At 38.6% G+C, this 13,250-nt stretch overlaps 1 protein-coding gene across 2 annotated transcripts in view; it reads left to right on the forward strand.

Moving 5' to 3' along the window:
* The window catches only part of LOC6596333, a 29,737-nt gene that overhangs the window by 9,937 nt on the left and 6,550 nt on the right, over positions 1-13,250 (forward strand). The window contains exons 4-11 of one of the 2 annotated variants that reach the window (XM_002021435.2): positions 81-194; positions 1,397-1,593; positions 1,671-1,800; positions 1,902-2,042; positions 2,966-3,097; positions 3,629-3,772; positions 7,069-7,562; positions 9,452-9,618. In XM_002021435.2, coding sequence (XP_002021471.2) covers positions 81-194; positions 1,397-1,593; positions 1,671-1,800; positions 1,902-2,042; positions 2,966-3,097; positions 3,629-3,772; positions 7,069-7,562; positions 9,452-9,618 — 1,519 coding nt within the window. The remainder of the gene's footprint in view (positions 1-80; positions 195-1,396; positions 1,594-1,670; positions 1,801-1,901; positions 2,043-2,965; positions 3,098-3,628; positions 3,773-7,068; positions 7,563-9,451; positions 9,619-13,250) is intronic. The other variant, XM_026987601.1, reaches the window with a different exon arrangement.

A 13,250-nucleotide genomic window follows, 5' to 3' on the forward strand; every position in this document is an offset into this window, starting at 1 on the left:
TACCCCTCCCTATTACCCCTCGAGAGAGTAATTAGTTTCAAATAAAAATATATATTTACTGTTTGCATATCTTTTGACAGAGCTCGGTTTTGGGTTCCGGTGGCATTATGTACATAAACGGTAGAATAGTTTCTGGGCCATTGGACTCTCTCGTCGAGGCGCTAATACCCAAGAATGTCATCGACTTAGATAAGGTAAGAATCATCATTTTTACTCTGGAATGTTTCAACTATGTACATATTTCCAATTAAAAAGAAATCAGAAAATAAATGGGAAATGAAAACTGAATCTCAATTTGCTCGTAAATATTGCAATTTTGTCCGCTTCCATGTTAAATGTTTAATGAAATTCTTGCCATAAAATAAATAAATCATATTATTTGGAATTATTTTTTGGCAATTTGTACAAAATAAAAAGAATTGTAAATGGAAATTCATTTGGCCTATTCTAAATTGCAAATGAACAAATATCTTTTGCATATTTTTCTATTTAAATACAAATAAAATGATTCCGAAATTAAATATTATTTGGAGTATGTGTTTTTTTAAACCTTAAACATATTTTAGCAAAAATCAACATACAAAATTTGTATTTTTGGCAAACTTTAAAGACTTTTCCTTATGGAAAAACTTCTCCCCTAAATGCAACTCTCCAAAAATCGTAAATGTATCTCGTATATTTCAAACGCCAAATGGAATACAAATCAGTTCCTACTTAGTCGCTAGGACCAGCCAAACTCTTAAACAGTTGCCAAGTTGAATTTTCTGGCACGAGCCGAAAAACCACAAACCAAAAGGCAGCCAACAGACCAACGTGGCCCTTTCCCAGAGCCAGGCCCGAACCCAGATCCAAGCACAGCCAAAGGGCAAGCACAACAAGAGACTGGGTACAGGATACAAGGACAATCCCGTATGCGAGAGAGAGCGGACTTGGGACCACAAGGACCAAGTGCAAAAATAATTAAATCGTTGCAAACAAATCCGGAGATTAGCGCTAATTTGATGGAGCTGATGTGCTCTGGCCTTCGGCAAAAGAAAAGTTGGCTAAGCCCAGCAATAACGACAAGGAATAAAGCTAATTGCTGACATGTTCCAACTATGGGAACTACATTTGGAATGCCCTATGCTCAAGGGTACTATGATTGTGACTAGATGCTTGCAACACGAATAGGATATCTCCAGATTCTCGGTCAGCATCAAAGGCAATACTCAATAAAACCTAAATATCCGAATCTATCAGATTACTCCCAGCATATTATTGACTATAGTTTTATATTCAAAACTAGTTACAGCGTATCACACTGTCGATCCACTCTACTGTATAATTCCCTCTCGTTTTTATTATGCTGTGTAGATAAAGCTTAATTGAGTTTTATTTTTCTTTTATTCGTTTGCAGGAATTTATATTCTCGTTTTTATTATCGTCACGCCTATTTCTGCGTCCCCATGAACTGCTGGGTAAACTATTGGACTCGGTACCTGATAGCGAATGTTTAGAATCATTAGTAGCCCTCTTGGCCGAGTGGACGATGAAGTTCCCCTACGACTATCGGGATGAGCGCATGATGAGCCATGTCAAACATATCGTTGCCAGGTGAGCAGCAGAAAATTCCATTTCCCTCTTCAGGAACTTAGCAAGAACAACACTTGAACCCAATCTCCCCCATGCAGATGTTCCAATTCGCATTTAGAAGCCGTTGTCTCCCAAACACTGAGTGCCTTACTAAAACGATTGACTGATTTAGAGAGACATGAGGCCGACCTCCGTGCCTGCCAACAGACCAACAGCACTACCGACAAGGTAAGTGGATGCGGAGCTCTGGAAGAGCAATCTGCCTAATCCCCACTTTAAATCATTGTCTTGTTTTGCATCCTTTGGGCTTTTTTGGGTGCTGGCTGCAGACCGTAGTCGAAACAACATTCAACTGTCCGACTGCCACGCAATACGCACAAATCGTATGCCGACTGGAGAAGAAATTGGCCAAGCACATTGGCGGCGAGGAGTTCCTGCAGTGCAGCAGCATGATTCTGTTGGATAAACAGGTAAGTACTGGCAAAATTTCCAGGTTTAAGAGGGAGCATGAAATTTTGCAGATTTTCTGAAGAGATTGATAGCAGAATCGTAGCTGCTATCATGTTTATCAACGAAAAGAGAAATTACCTTTGGCATTCTTTTTCTGTTGGTTTTTATGGCACAACTTTGATAGTCGAACTCTCTAACTCTAACAGAATTTATACATATATTTAATAGTTCGCTCAGCGTCAACCAAGGTTTTAATTGAACTGTCCAAGAAAACCGCACATTATTCTCTGTCTTAATTAAATTATACGCGTATTCTTGAACTCTCTCAATTGCAAAAGTTTTCCTTGCACAAGTCAACATTTACCATTAAATTACACAGAGAATACTCATACACACTCAGACAAACACAAAAAAATACAGTCACACTTATACTCACTTACAAGGACATGCAATTAAAATGATGACAAGCAGCTTCATTAACAATGCTCCCCCTGTAGGGTCTCGCTTCAGTCCACTCCTCTGCAGTTCCCATCTCATTTCCACAGAAATTTTTTATAACTGGATTTAACCTTCTACCCTGTACTCGTAGGCGGGTTTGTTGGACTACTTCGAATGGATGCAAACTTCAGAGAGAAGTGCTTGTGACTGCATAAAGAATATGCCATCTAGATCTTTATAAATAGTATCTTTTGTAGTACCTTCCTAATCCGTATTAATAATAGTGCTAGTATCTGCTGATGCTTGGCTTATCATTGCCGACAGAGTGAAGAAAATAAGTTTCCAGTCATCAAATGTAGGGCGGTTTTCACTCTATATCATTCTATATCTAAGAAAATTATTATTCCCAACGCTTGCGTATACCCGTAACAATTTCCGATATTAGTAATGGATATCTCATTACCGAAACCCTCCACTGTAGCACTCTCTTTTTTTTTTTATGCAGAAGAAATGGGACCAACCATCAACATCGGGCGGACCGCCCGGCGCACAGGATCCAAAGAAGACATGCAACCTGGAAACGTATCTGGATTGGTCAGCACGTCTGCGTCTGTTTGTTTGCAATGAGATACTGCAGGTGAGTGGGGTAATGCGGAAGGAGCCGAGGAAGATGGGTTCATAACCATGTCGGAGTCTCACCAATCCGCTCCAGTCCAGTCCTGGCCCAAACCAGCGGGTCAGACCAGGCACGGTGCTCAAGTTAAACGTAGCGCATGAGTCCTTAGACCCTGTGGATTGAATTAAAATTCCCATGCATGCTAAATATGCAGAGCAGTACGTGTCCAGGTACGAGTCCACGGACTCACATGACTTTACTTGGGAATTCGGGAGACAGGCAGGCAGGCAGGCAGGCAGTCGGACGGGCAGCCAGGCAAGATGGCTTATAATTTATGCCGTTCGTAACTGTCCCATTGACAGTTTGCCAGTTGGCCGTGTAAGCGACTCATTGAAACTTCGGCCAAGTCACGTGGGTCCATCCATGTCCGTGTGTCGTCGCTCGTCTTCTCTCACTCTAACCATCCATTGGCAACGTCTAACTAACTTCCGTAATCAAATAAATCTTTCATTTCAAATGCTGCACCCTCTGCCGGGAACATCACCATGACAGTGTGGCGGCATCGAGGACCGGAGTCGCACCGTGGAGCGTTGGAGTGGCGTGGCCCAGTATTGCCTGCTTGTGGGCAACTACAATAGCGCCACAGCCATTCTGGAATCTCTGGAATCACCCGCGATAGCGAGGCTGAAAATCACGGTGAGTCGAGACCCAAATCAACTGTCAAAGGTTATGGTCGATGATTAGCACAGTTTGCTGAATAAATAAATAAAATCTGTAGTTAATCACGCCCTCAATGCTAATTGAAAAAACTCCTAATTTATTTTAGCATGCCAGAAAAAATGTATAATTAATGTGGAATTTGTTTTATTTATGCAATACAAAATGCAGAAACCAATTTCACTAGCAGTTTATGGCCAAAGATAATTAAGTAACCACAACGAATCTGTTGGGCAATAAAGTATACGCGAGTATATTATAATTTAGAATTCAATCATTAAAGTTCGGTATAATCGGATCGATTTTAGCTGGTTTTAGAAGAGAGCAAAAGAGAGACATAGTATGGAGACGATAATTCAATTTACTGAATATTTTCTTTAAATTACAAACATTTCCTTTCATTCATATATATATAGTAATTATGTACTTGTTAATTATCTCCTTCTACGTTCCCCCAAATATCTATACATCACTTCTGCTTTACAACATTTCTGCTTCAATTAAATTCCTAAAACTTGAAAACTCTCTCTTCAAGACTTTTATGGCTTCAGCATTACAACAAATTTCTTCATTTAAACAAAATTAATATTCAGAGAAACTAAGACTTCATCGCTCAAAGTAAATTAACCTTAGTTCCTAACTTGTTAACTTCCCAAGTTCTGTTTAAACCTACAACAAGCAAAACTTAATTTCGCTCAGTTCCAAACCGAGACAAAAACCAAGGACAGACAGCACCGACAATCAGGGGAACGTGCGCGACATAAATTTGGCGAATAAATGCTAGAAATTAAAATAGACTACAATTTTATAGGTATATTACGTGGCAGGCCACCTTGCAAATGGCGCTGTGAAATTTTAATTGGCGCTGGGACATGGCACTGAGATACTTTTGAATAATGGTTGTCCCCAAGGCAAATGGAAAATCATTGGAAAAATACCTTAATTCAAATTACATTTCCATAGAACGGGAAGAGTAAATTTCAATATAGGATTTACATTTTTAAGACCGAAACTCAGCTAAATTTATCTTAACAGAATCTATGTACATTGTGCATATTCGTAGTATTATAATCTTCTCAAAGAAGAAGGCAGAAATAACACTACTGCATCTTGTGCCATGTGCATCTATTTTGTGTGTGGGTCTGTGCCCCTATATGCAGTGTCATTGCATTTTGTAAAAAGTTAGACAGCAGCGCTGGAGGCCATTTAAAATGCATAAGGAAAAAAGGTTTGCTTGCACTGGTCGAACATGTAAATACCCTTGCATTCCCCAACTACTATACTCCTTCTATGGACTACAAACATCTATCCCAAATCATGCTTCCCTTGGCAAGGACAAAACCATAAAGATTCTGCCTCATCCTCAATGCAGGCCAAAAGAGTCCTTTGCCTTAAGAAACTTTGCTTTTCCTTTTTGGTGCCATCATTTTCTCTTAGTCTTCTTATATGTATGTGTGTGTGTGTATGTGAGTCTGATGGAAATCTTTTCGACTCGACTCTGGACCCGATGCGGAGGATATTTGTTCGTGTCAGCAGATATTTATGCAGCCTAATGCATTTTAGTGCCATGTTCGGGCCTTAGTCCGTCGGTTTCTAGTTAAATATTGAACGATGTAATGGATGTACTCCTCCCAAATGGTATTTGTTCGCAATGCGATTTCTCCCATTGTTTAAGGCTCTTTAAGTAAACTTGGCAAACTTAAAAGTTAAGTAAAAGCTTGGGAATATATTATTTTATAAAATATTTTAGAAAATGTTATTTTATATATATAAAAAAAATGTTAATTAGCCACTCAGTGTGGCCGTCATCTCTGTGCCACATTTTCTGTGCCATGTTTTCATAACAACGAAATGTTTTTGACTTTCTCCCTACTTTTTTTGCACAAAGGTTAACCTCTCGAAAAAAGGAAGAAAGGTAACCACAGTTTCGTTGCAGATGGCCCAATTTCGTCAGTTTTACATATATATGGTATATTTAGTTATTTGGCACATCACCCACACCTCTTGACTTGTGGCCATCTTTCCAGCACTCCTTCAATAGAACGCAGCGTGTTGCCGTGCATTCAGCGGCAAATGAAGCTAGTTGGCGTTAAAAAACTTTTTAATTAGTTAATGGATTCCACGCTTTTCCCCTTCACTTTCTATCTCGCGCTTTTCCCCTTTGTTGCCAAAACATTTTCACATTAGGCGTTGCGTTCTTTTTGCCATTTATAAATATGGACAAACAAAAAACCATGTTAAAAGTTACTTTATGCTTCTTTCTGGTGCCTTAAATGACTTTGGCTTGTATTTTATTCATTATGAAGTTGCATGTTTGGTACTAAAGAGATGTTCTTTAGTATATAGCATCATCGGGTTAGCTGGAAGATGGCAGCATAGTGAAGTGTCTTTTACACAAAACTCTAGAAGTAGCTTTCAACGTTCTGATCTCACCTTCTTTTGGAAGCTCGAATGCTTTAAATGTACTTCAGGTTTTCACCAAAATTTTCCTATTTTTATTTATAATCCTCATTGTTGTTGCATTCCGTTGGTCATAAATTGTACAACACCCTGTGCACTGCCCTGGACAATGCTGGTCGCTGAAAAGTGTGCAATGCGCAGCGGGACAAAGGAAAGGAGAGAAATCCCTACTCCTCATAAAAAAATTCAAGGGAATAGCATAAATTTACAGAACTATGCAAAAAAGTAGCCATGGTTGGGCGGATGGGCGTCTCGGGATGTCTGCATTGTGCTCCAGTGATAGATGAATGTATATCCAAATACATATTTCTATAGTTGCTGCTGAAATGTTTATGAGTGTCCATTGGGCAATGGCAAAAGTGTTGCTGACTGTAGCCACAAATAAAGGTGGAAAAGCAAATTTTTAAATTATCAGCAGAAAATAAAATAGATTTGTTTCTTTGGTTCACAAAAGAAGGTCCTTTTTCAATGAAATCCAAATAAATAACAGAGATGTTTTAAGCTTTCCCTGTCCTTTGGGTCCTCACCATTTATTTGGCTTTCGAAATCCTAATTGATATGTTATCAGCGGGAGACCAAATGTCGCTCATAAAATTCGATCTAAATCTTTCCGGCGCAAATTACAAACATAAAACCCACACAAACAGAACAACCATAAACTTTTACCACAAACATACATACACCAGAAAACAAGAAGGAAACAAACAAATACAAAGCAAATAAAATGGTGGGAAAGTCATGGGAGCGCAGAGTCAGGTCCTTTCAAGATTACAACTACAAATGATGTTCATTTATGGATTTCGATTTGATTACAGTGGAGCAAATTGCAAGTGACGTGCCAACAATTGGATTGCATGCAGCGACATGCCGAGGGACATGGTCATTTGTGGCAGAAACAGGCAATCGTCTTAAATGAACAGGGCCAACCGCAAAGTCTCAAGACTGATAAGCAGGCTAAGGACAAGTCATTTTCATCAATAGGAGGAGAAGGAGCATCAACAGCATCTGGAGCATCTGGAGCAGGACCTACCACATCAATGGACTTAGATGAGAGACCATCGACAAGTGCGAGTACGAGTGGGCGAGCAGTTGGCATAACAGGCACTTCCGGTATGAATGCAAAGTCGGCACCGGAAACAGCGACAGTGCCTGCGGCTGGCAACAGCAATGCGGAGCAGCCACCGACATCGTCGCCTGCCACACCATTAACGGGAACGGCATTGGGCAAACCCAATGATTGGGTTGTTATTCCTGTGTTTGCAGATATTGTTAAATTGGCATTGGGCGAAAGGGAGAACTGTTTGCAGCGGTAAGTCGAATTTGCCTAGAACCCTCCCAATTTGATTGATGTTACATCATTACTTATCCTGATGTTATACGATGCCTTTTCTACCGACGAGAAACAAACAAGGGCACGTAATCGTATAAGCTCATCAAATAAAACTCCAATGCAAAAATCTAATAAGTTAATCCCATTTAATCGACTGGCTCTTACTATATACAAAAAATGATTTTAAGCTTCACCAATGGTGTCAGAGTTTCCGTGTAGAACCGATTCTTGTTTAAACTCACCATAAATAAACCAATAGTAAAGTAGCATCGGCAGAAAGCCTACCGTTTAACAGCAGTTATAAAATAAAAAGGGCGCACCAAATCCAGTGCCAAACAAATCGCCAAAGGGTCGTATGATTAATATATTACTCATCCGCATACGCATCCGCATCAGCATCCACAAGCAATTGGATTTCGTACTCGGTTTTCGTTTGAGAAATATATATTCATGCACTCATTTATATTTATATTTATATTTATTTATGTTTCAAATTTAATTAACCGCAGAGTGGCCAAATAAATGATTACGTGCCAAGCGACGAGAATAAAAATCATTTCCATGGCAGCTCAACTCGTAAAAAAGGGACTATAAATAGGTTTTCTCCTTTACCATAATTTATTTTTATATTATTTAATGGACGCATTGAAGAGTGGAATCTCTGGCAATAAATATATGTATTTTGTTTTCCTTATTTTGGGGCATTTATTTTCAATTGACTTTAAAGTCTGTGATGGAATTATCAGATGCTAAAAAAAAGAACAAATATTCGAGCTATATGTTGTTTTTAATTTGCTTAAAATTATAATGCTTCGACTGTTTGTTTTTTTGGTACATAATATATTTTATTTGGTTGGTAGAAAATAGTATTAAAGTTTGAGTTTCCTATTAATTATTTTATTGGTGTCAGAACTTTTTATAACAAATTGATTCACTTTTCCGTAATTGAGAAATTTCATTGAAAACTAAATTAAAATGCCGCGAAACGACATAGGTTGCTGTGCAGTTTCCTATCAATTAGTTCATCTGACTGACTCTCATTGCTCTCATTGCTCTTGGGTGAAAATTTATCATCAAATGCATCCCATGGATGTCCTTAACCACGAGAATGCCCATTAAAATAGCCCACTATTCCTCCTATAGTCCCTTTGGGAAAAACGATACCGAGCAGAGACAAACAATACAGAATGCATCGGCAACCAGGGCACAGTGGTCACAGTAGACCTCATTAGGCACACATGCACACCAGTCAAGCTCTCTCAAACATTCAAGCGAGTACGAGTAAATATGCCGTAATTATAGAGCCACAGAGTAGTATGGGCAATTTATACTAAATTATAATCTGTGCGCAGAAAGCAGAAAACTTAGAAATGCATTTCGACTAAGATATACCAATATTTTATTCTTCTTTGCTGATTTATAAGTATTTATAAGTAGATCTGATCATGCCAGATGATAAATCTTTCTGACTTTCTAACTTTTTGAGACCCATATTCAAACGAATAACAGGGTATACCCTGAGTGGATATACGACTGCATCGCACAAAAATAGAAATCAGCCTGTTCTCAATCATTCAGCAATTTTCAATGTCGCATTGAGTTTTACGGTGACTTTTCAATTTACCAATTAAACGGGGCCGTCGCTGAATTAATTGCATACCCCGAAAGCCACTCTCAATTCTCGTTCCCCTTCAAAGCTACCTCCCCCCATAGCCCCTTTACCCATTGAGTCCTGCACCATTTTGCATTGCAAATAAAGCCCATGATTTTTTATCATCGAGAAATGCATACTTTTCTCACTCGCTGCCACTCTTTCCACTCACTCATAAGTTCGGTCTTTCTCCCTCCTCTTTGTTTTGTGTGTGCAGCTTACAAAATGGCCACATCAATATGGCGGCCTTCGATCGGATGGCGGCCATTGTCGGCGCGTTCACGAAGCACATGCAGGCAATGAAAGCTGGCCAGGCACCATCCAGCGGGGAGTACGAGCACTTTGGCCAGCATATGCAGCAAACTACAAAACTCGGCGAAGCGGGTAAGTAATGTTCGCAAAAGTCGAAAACTTTCCTTTGCCTTTGCCTCCTCTGCCTTTTTGTGTGTGTGTGTGTGTGCGTGTACTTGTGTGAGCGCTTGGATTTTTCAATTTTCTTTTTTTCTCGTTTCTACTCTGCGGATTTTATCGCATTTTTCCACATTTTTCACTGGCAGTCGGTGCCGCCAAGTGTTTTGATACCCCTACAAGTGGGTCATTTTGACCAGAAGCTCTGTAATGGATGCAAAGGGGTACATGTGATCCTTTAAAGCCTACGAGTGTGTGAATATTTGCATTATAAGAGTTCTAATAGAGTCCTGTCCATCTTTGTAAGGAATATTCAGAATACTAACTTTATACAATACGCAATGCTTGATTGATTCCCGATAATTTCAATTAATTTAAATTATGTTGAGATATTCAATTCGGAATCCAGTGAAATAAAACTTTGAAAGATTTTACTTCTTTGCTGTATTTTATTCAGCTCTGCCATCAGTAAAGTGTATCTGCAGCCTCGGTCTGTCGCCAGAAGCTTTAGTTCCTTGTTTTTGTTTGCTTTTTTCAGTTTTGTGTAAAGTTGCTGGCTGAGGGTGAACGAGGGGGACAATGTAACCCTCTGTTCTTCTGTTCTCTGTTTTCCAAAATTTTCGTTTTTTATTTGTAGGCTAAGTACTTATCAGACCATCCTCGTATGTGTGTACACGTGCTAGTTAAATTGTTTCAATGCCTGAGTAAAAAATTAAATCTATACATTGCAAATCTAGAATAGAACAGAGAGTGGCCATTGATATATGTATAAGCCACAGAAATATGCAAACTAGCAAACGAATTTTCGAAGGAAAAATATGAAAAAGTTTAAACAATCTAAGGGCAAGCAGATCATATGCAGAAATTTAAATTCTTTCCGCATTTCCACCGTACCCTCCCGCTTCATGTAGATATTTAAATCTGAGCATCCTTTCCATTTATCACCGCCCATTGTCTAACACCCATCCGTTCTCATTCATCCTTCTACAACCTCCTTCTGCCACAGATTTGTCGCTAATTAATTCAAATGAATAGCCGCAATAAAACCGCAGACAAAGACTTTATGACCACAAATTGTTCATGAACTTGAATGAAACTTCCTGCAAGACTATCTCCCCTTCTTAACCACCAGGCCCCACCTCTCTCCATAGCAATAACCCCAAGGAAGCCTTATTCTTATAACAATTCACTTCCAGGCTGTTGCGCTCCTTAGCCTTTACTATTTATTGTCTGAGACGATGTTAAAAGTATGAGAGCCGGGGGGAAAAGTCACAAAATAAAATTAAAGTATTGCTTTTATTTATGATAAATTAGTAGAAATTCTCCTCCTGCAATTATTTTAGTATTCAATGTTTTAAAAAACATATTTTTATATGTATAATTCTAATGACGGCTAAAACGCCTAAAAAGTTAGTCAAGAAATTTGAATATTTGATTGCATCAAAAATCAAACCACCAAATAAGATTTTAAAAATTACAAAAACATGAATAAAGTTGTATGGAAAATGTACAAAAACAACAGAAACAAAAGTTCATAATAAATTTAAAAACACATAGAATTCATGGAATAGTTTGGCTGGACAAATATATGAGTAAAAGTTAAGGAAGATCTAAAAATCTAAGCAAGAATTCTAATAGGTTTAAGATTGGGAACTTTGGACTGACAAAAAACAATATAAAATCAGGAAAAACTATAGTTTTTCTTACAAAAAATTAATAAAACACTTGGAAAAAACATACATAAAATTCCCAAAAAAAACCGAAAGTCACGAAATTTCATTTGAATTAGTATGCCACAGGCGGATGAAATTTTAAAATAAATTCTCCACGAAAAGGCCAGGAAAAACTCCAACAAGAAGTTCAATTAATCCGCACATCCGCGACTTTATTTGCCAAGTAAATATAAACTGGAAAGCTGCACATATCCCCCAGGGCCCAGACGGCTGAACAAAGATATGAAACAACTCCAGAGAAAAGGCAACATTCAACAAAAACTACGTTGCAAATACAACAAAAATTGCAACAAGGAACACCACGTGTTGTGTTGTCGGAGAGTGTAAAATGTTTTGTTTTCTCATTTTGTTATTTTTCAAATCCTTCTTGGGGCTGTCAGCAATGCCCAGCTATCAACTTACTTTTCACGGAATGCGCACATGACCTGAAAAAATCACCCAACTAAAGACAAAAGGGGAGAAGGCAGAGGTGGTGATAAGTAGGAGAAACATGTTGCATGAAAGCTGGCAAAGACATCAAAAAGGAACAAGAAAGTGCAGAAATGAAAGACCCCAGCACACATAGAGACCTAAGAACTCATTATAAACCCAGGCAGTGCATGGCAACTTTTGAAGGCTCTTTCTACTGACAAAAAACAGCAACCAGAAGCACAAAAAAAGATTGGACTTGTGAGCCGAATCAATAGATACCCTGTCAGAACTGTTTCCTAAGATTGAAGCAATCGTTTATAATTCTTTGTACAAAAATATTATACACTGATTATTTATGAGCGCTTCCGTGAAAAGAGGTACAATTGAAAGGTTTGACGTTAAGGTTAATAACGTAAAGAAACGGACGACTGCCAGACACTCGAACTTGGAGGCCTAGATATATAGATAAATATATATAAATTATGTATTAAAATAATACCTCGAACTTATTACACCCTTTATTAAAGTATGAAAACCACATCTAAAGCATAGAAAGAAGCTTTTTTGGGTGTTGGGGCAAAACGCATCGATACTATAAAATTAATTAAAACTTACGGAGAAGAGCATTTTGTGTGGTAATTCAGCAGCCTCATCCTCATCCACAGCTTAGGGTTCAGCCTCAATCGGGAGACAACGAGATTGACGAAGAAAATAAAACACAAAACGAGCGAGCACTAGGGCGATTTCCAACTAATAATTTCGAAATAAATAAAGACCCGGCACACAAATAAAATTGCAATAAACCACAGTTTATTGCGCGACAGACAAATTGCAAGTGTAGCTTTCCTGCCCTTTACATTGCCGCTCCGATCGCTAAGCGCTGCTGCGCTCGGCAGACGTGCGTAGGCAGACGCAAAGCGTAGATAACGAAGAGCGAGCTTTGAGAGAACGCTTATCAGAGCAAGCAAGCGCGAAGCTTTGGCAAACATACGAGTGACATAGAAATTAGTAACAAACAAAATAAGCGGCTGAGGGCCAGTAAATCGCTGCTAATAGGCTGGGCTCTGCTCCGCACACCTAGTAAATGCAACTTACCTTTGAGAGGGAGGAGCTACGGTTCTTCAATAAGAATATTCTCTCTCTAAGCAATCTCTTTCTTGCAATAATGTGGAGAATATGTTTGTGGAAAGTATTTAATTGGTGGAAAAAACATATTTGGAAAGAATGCACTAAGTGCCCAGCCAGATTTTGAAGATCTTTTAATCGTATCACTATTAAATTTGTAACTATTAAGGAAACCAATGACTATGCAAATCCCTATTGACTTTTGATTGAACAAACAATGCAGGGAATGCTTCTTTTCAGAATATTTCGCCTTAATATGTTTTCAACCGTATATTCATGAATATAACACTTTTAGGGGATTCAAACCTTTAGAAAGTATTTTTTCCCCGAGCAAGCTCT

Source organism: Drosophila persimilis, unplaced genomic scaffold, assembly GCF_003286085.1.
Source record: "Drosophila persimilis strain 14011-0111.01,24,50 unplaced genomic scaffold, DperRS2 tig00000124-arrow-pilon, whole genome shotgun sequence".
Lineage (NCBI taxonomy): Eukaryota > Metazoa > Arthropoda > Insecta > Diptera > Drosophilidae > Drosophila > Drosophila persimilis.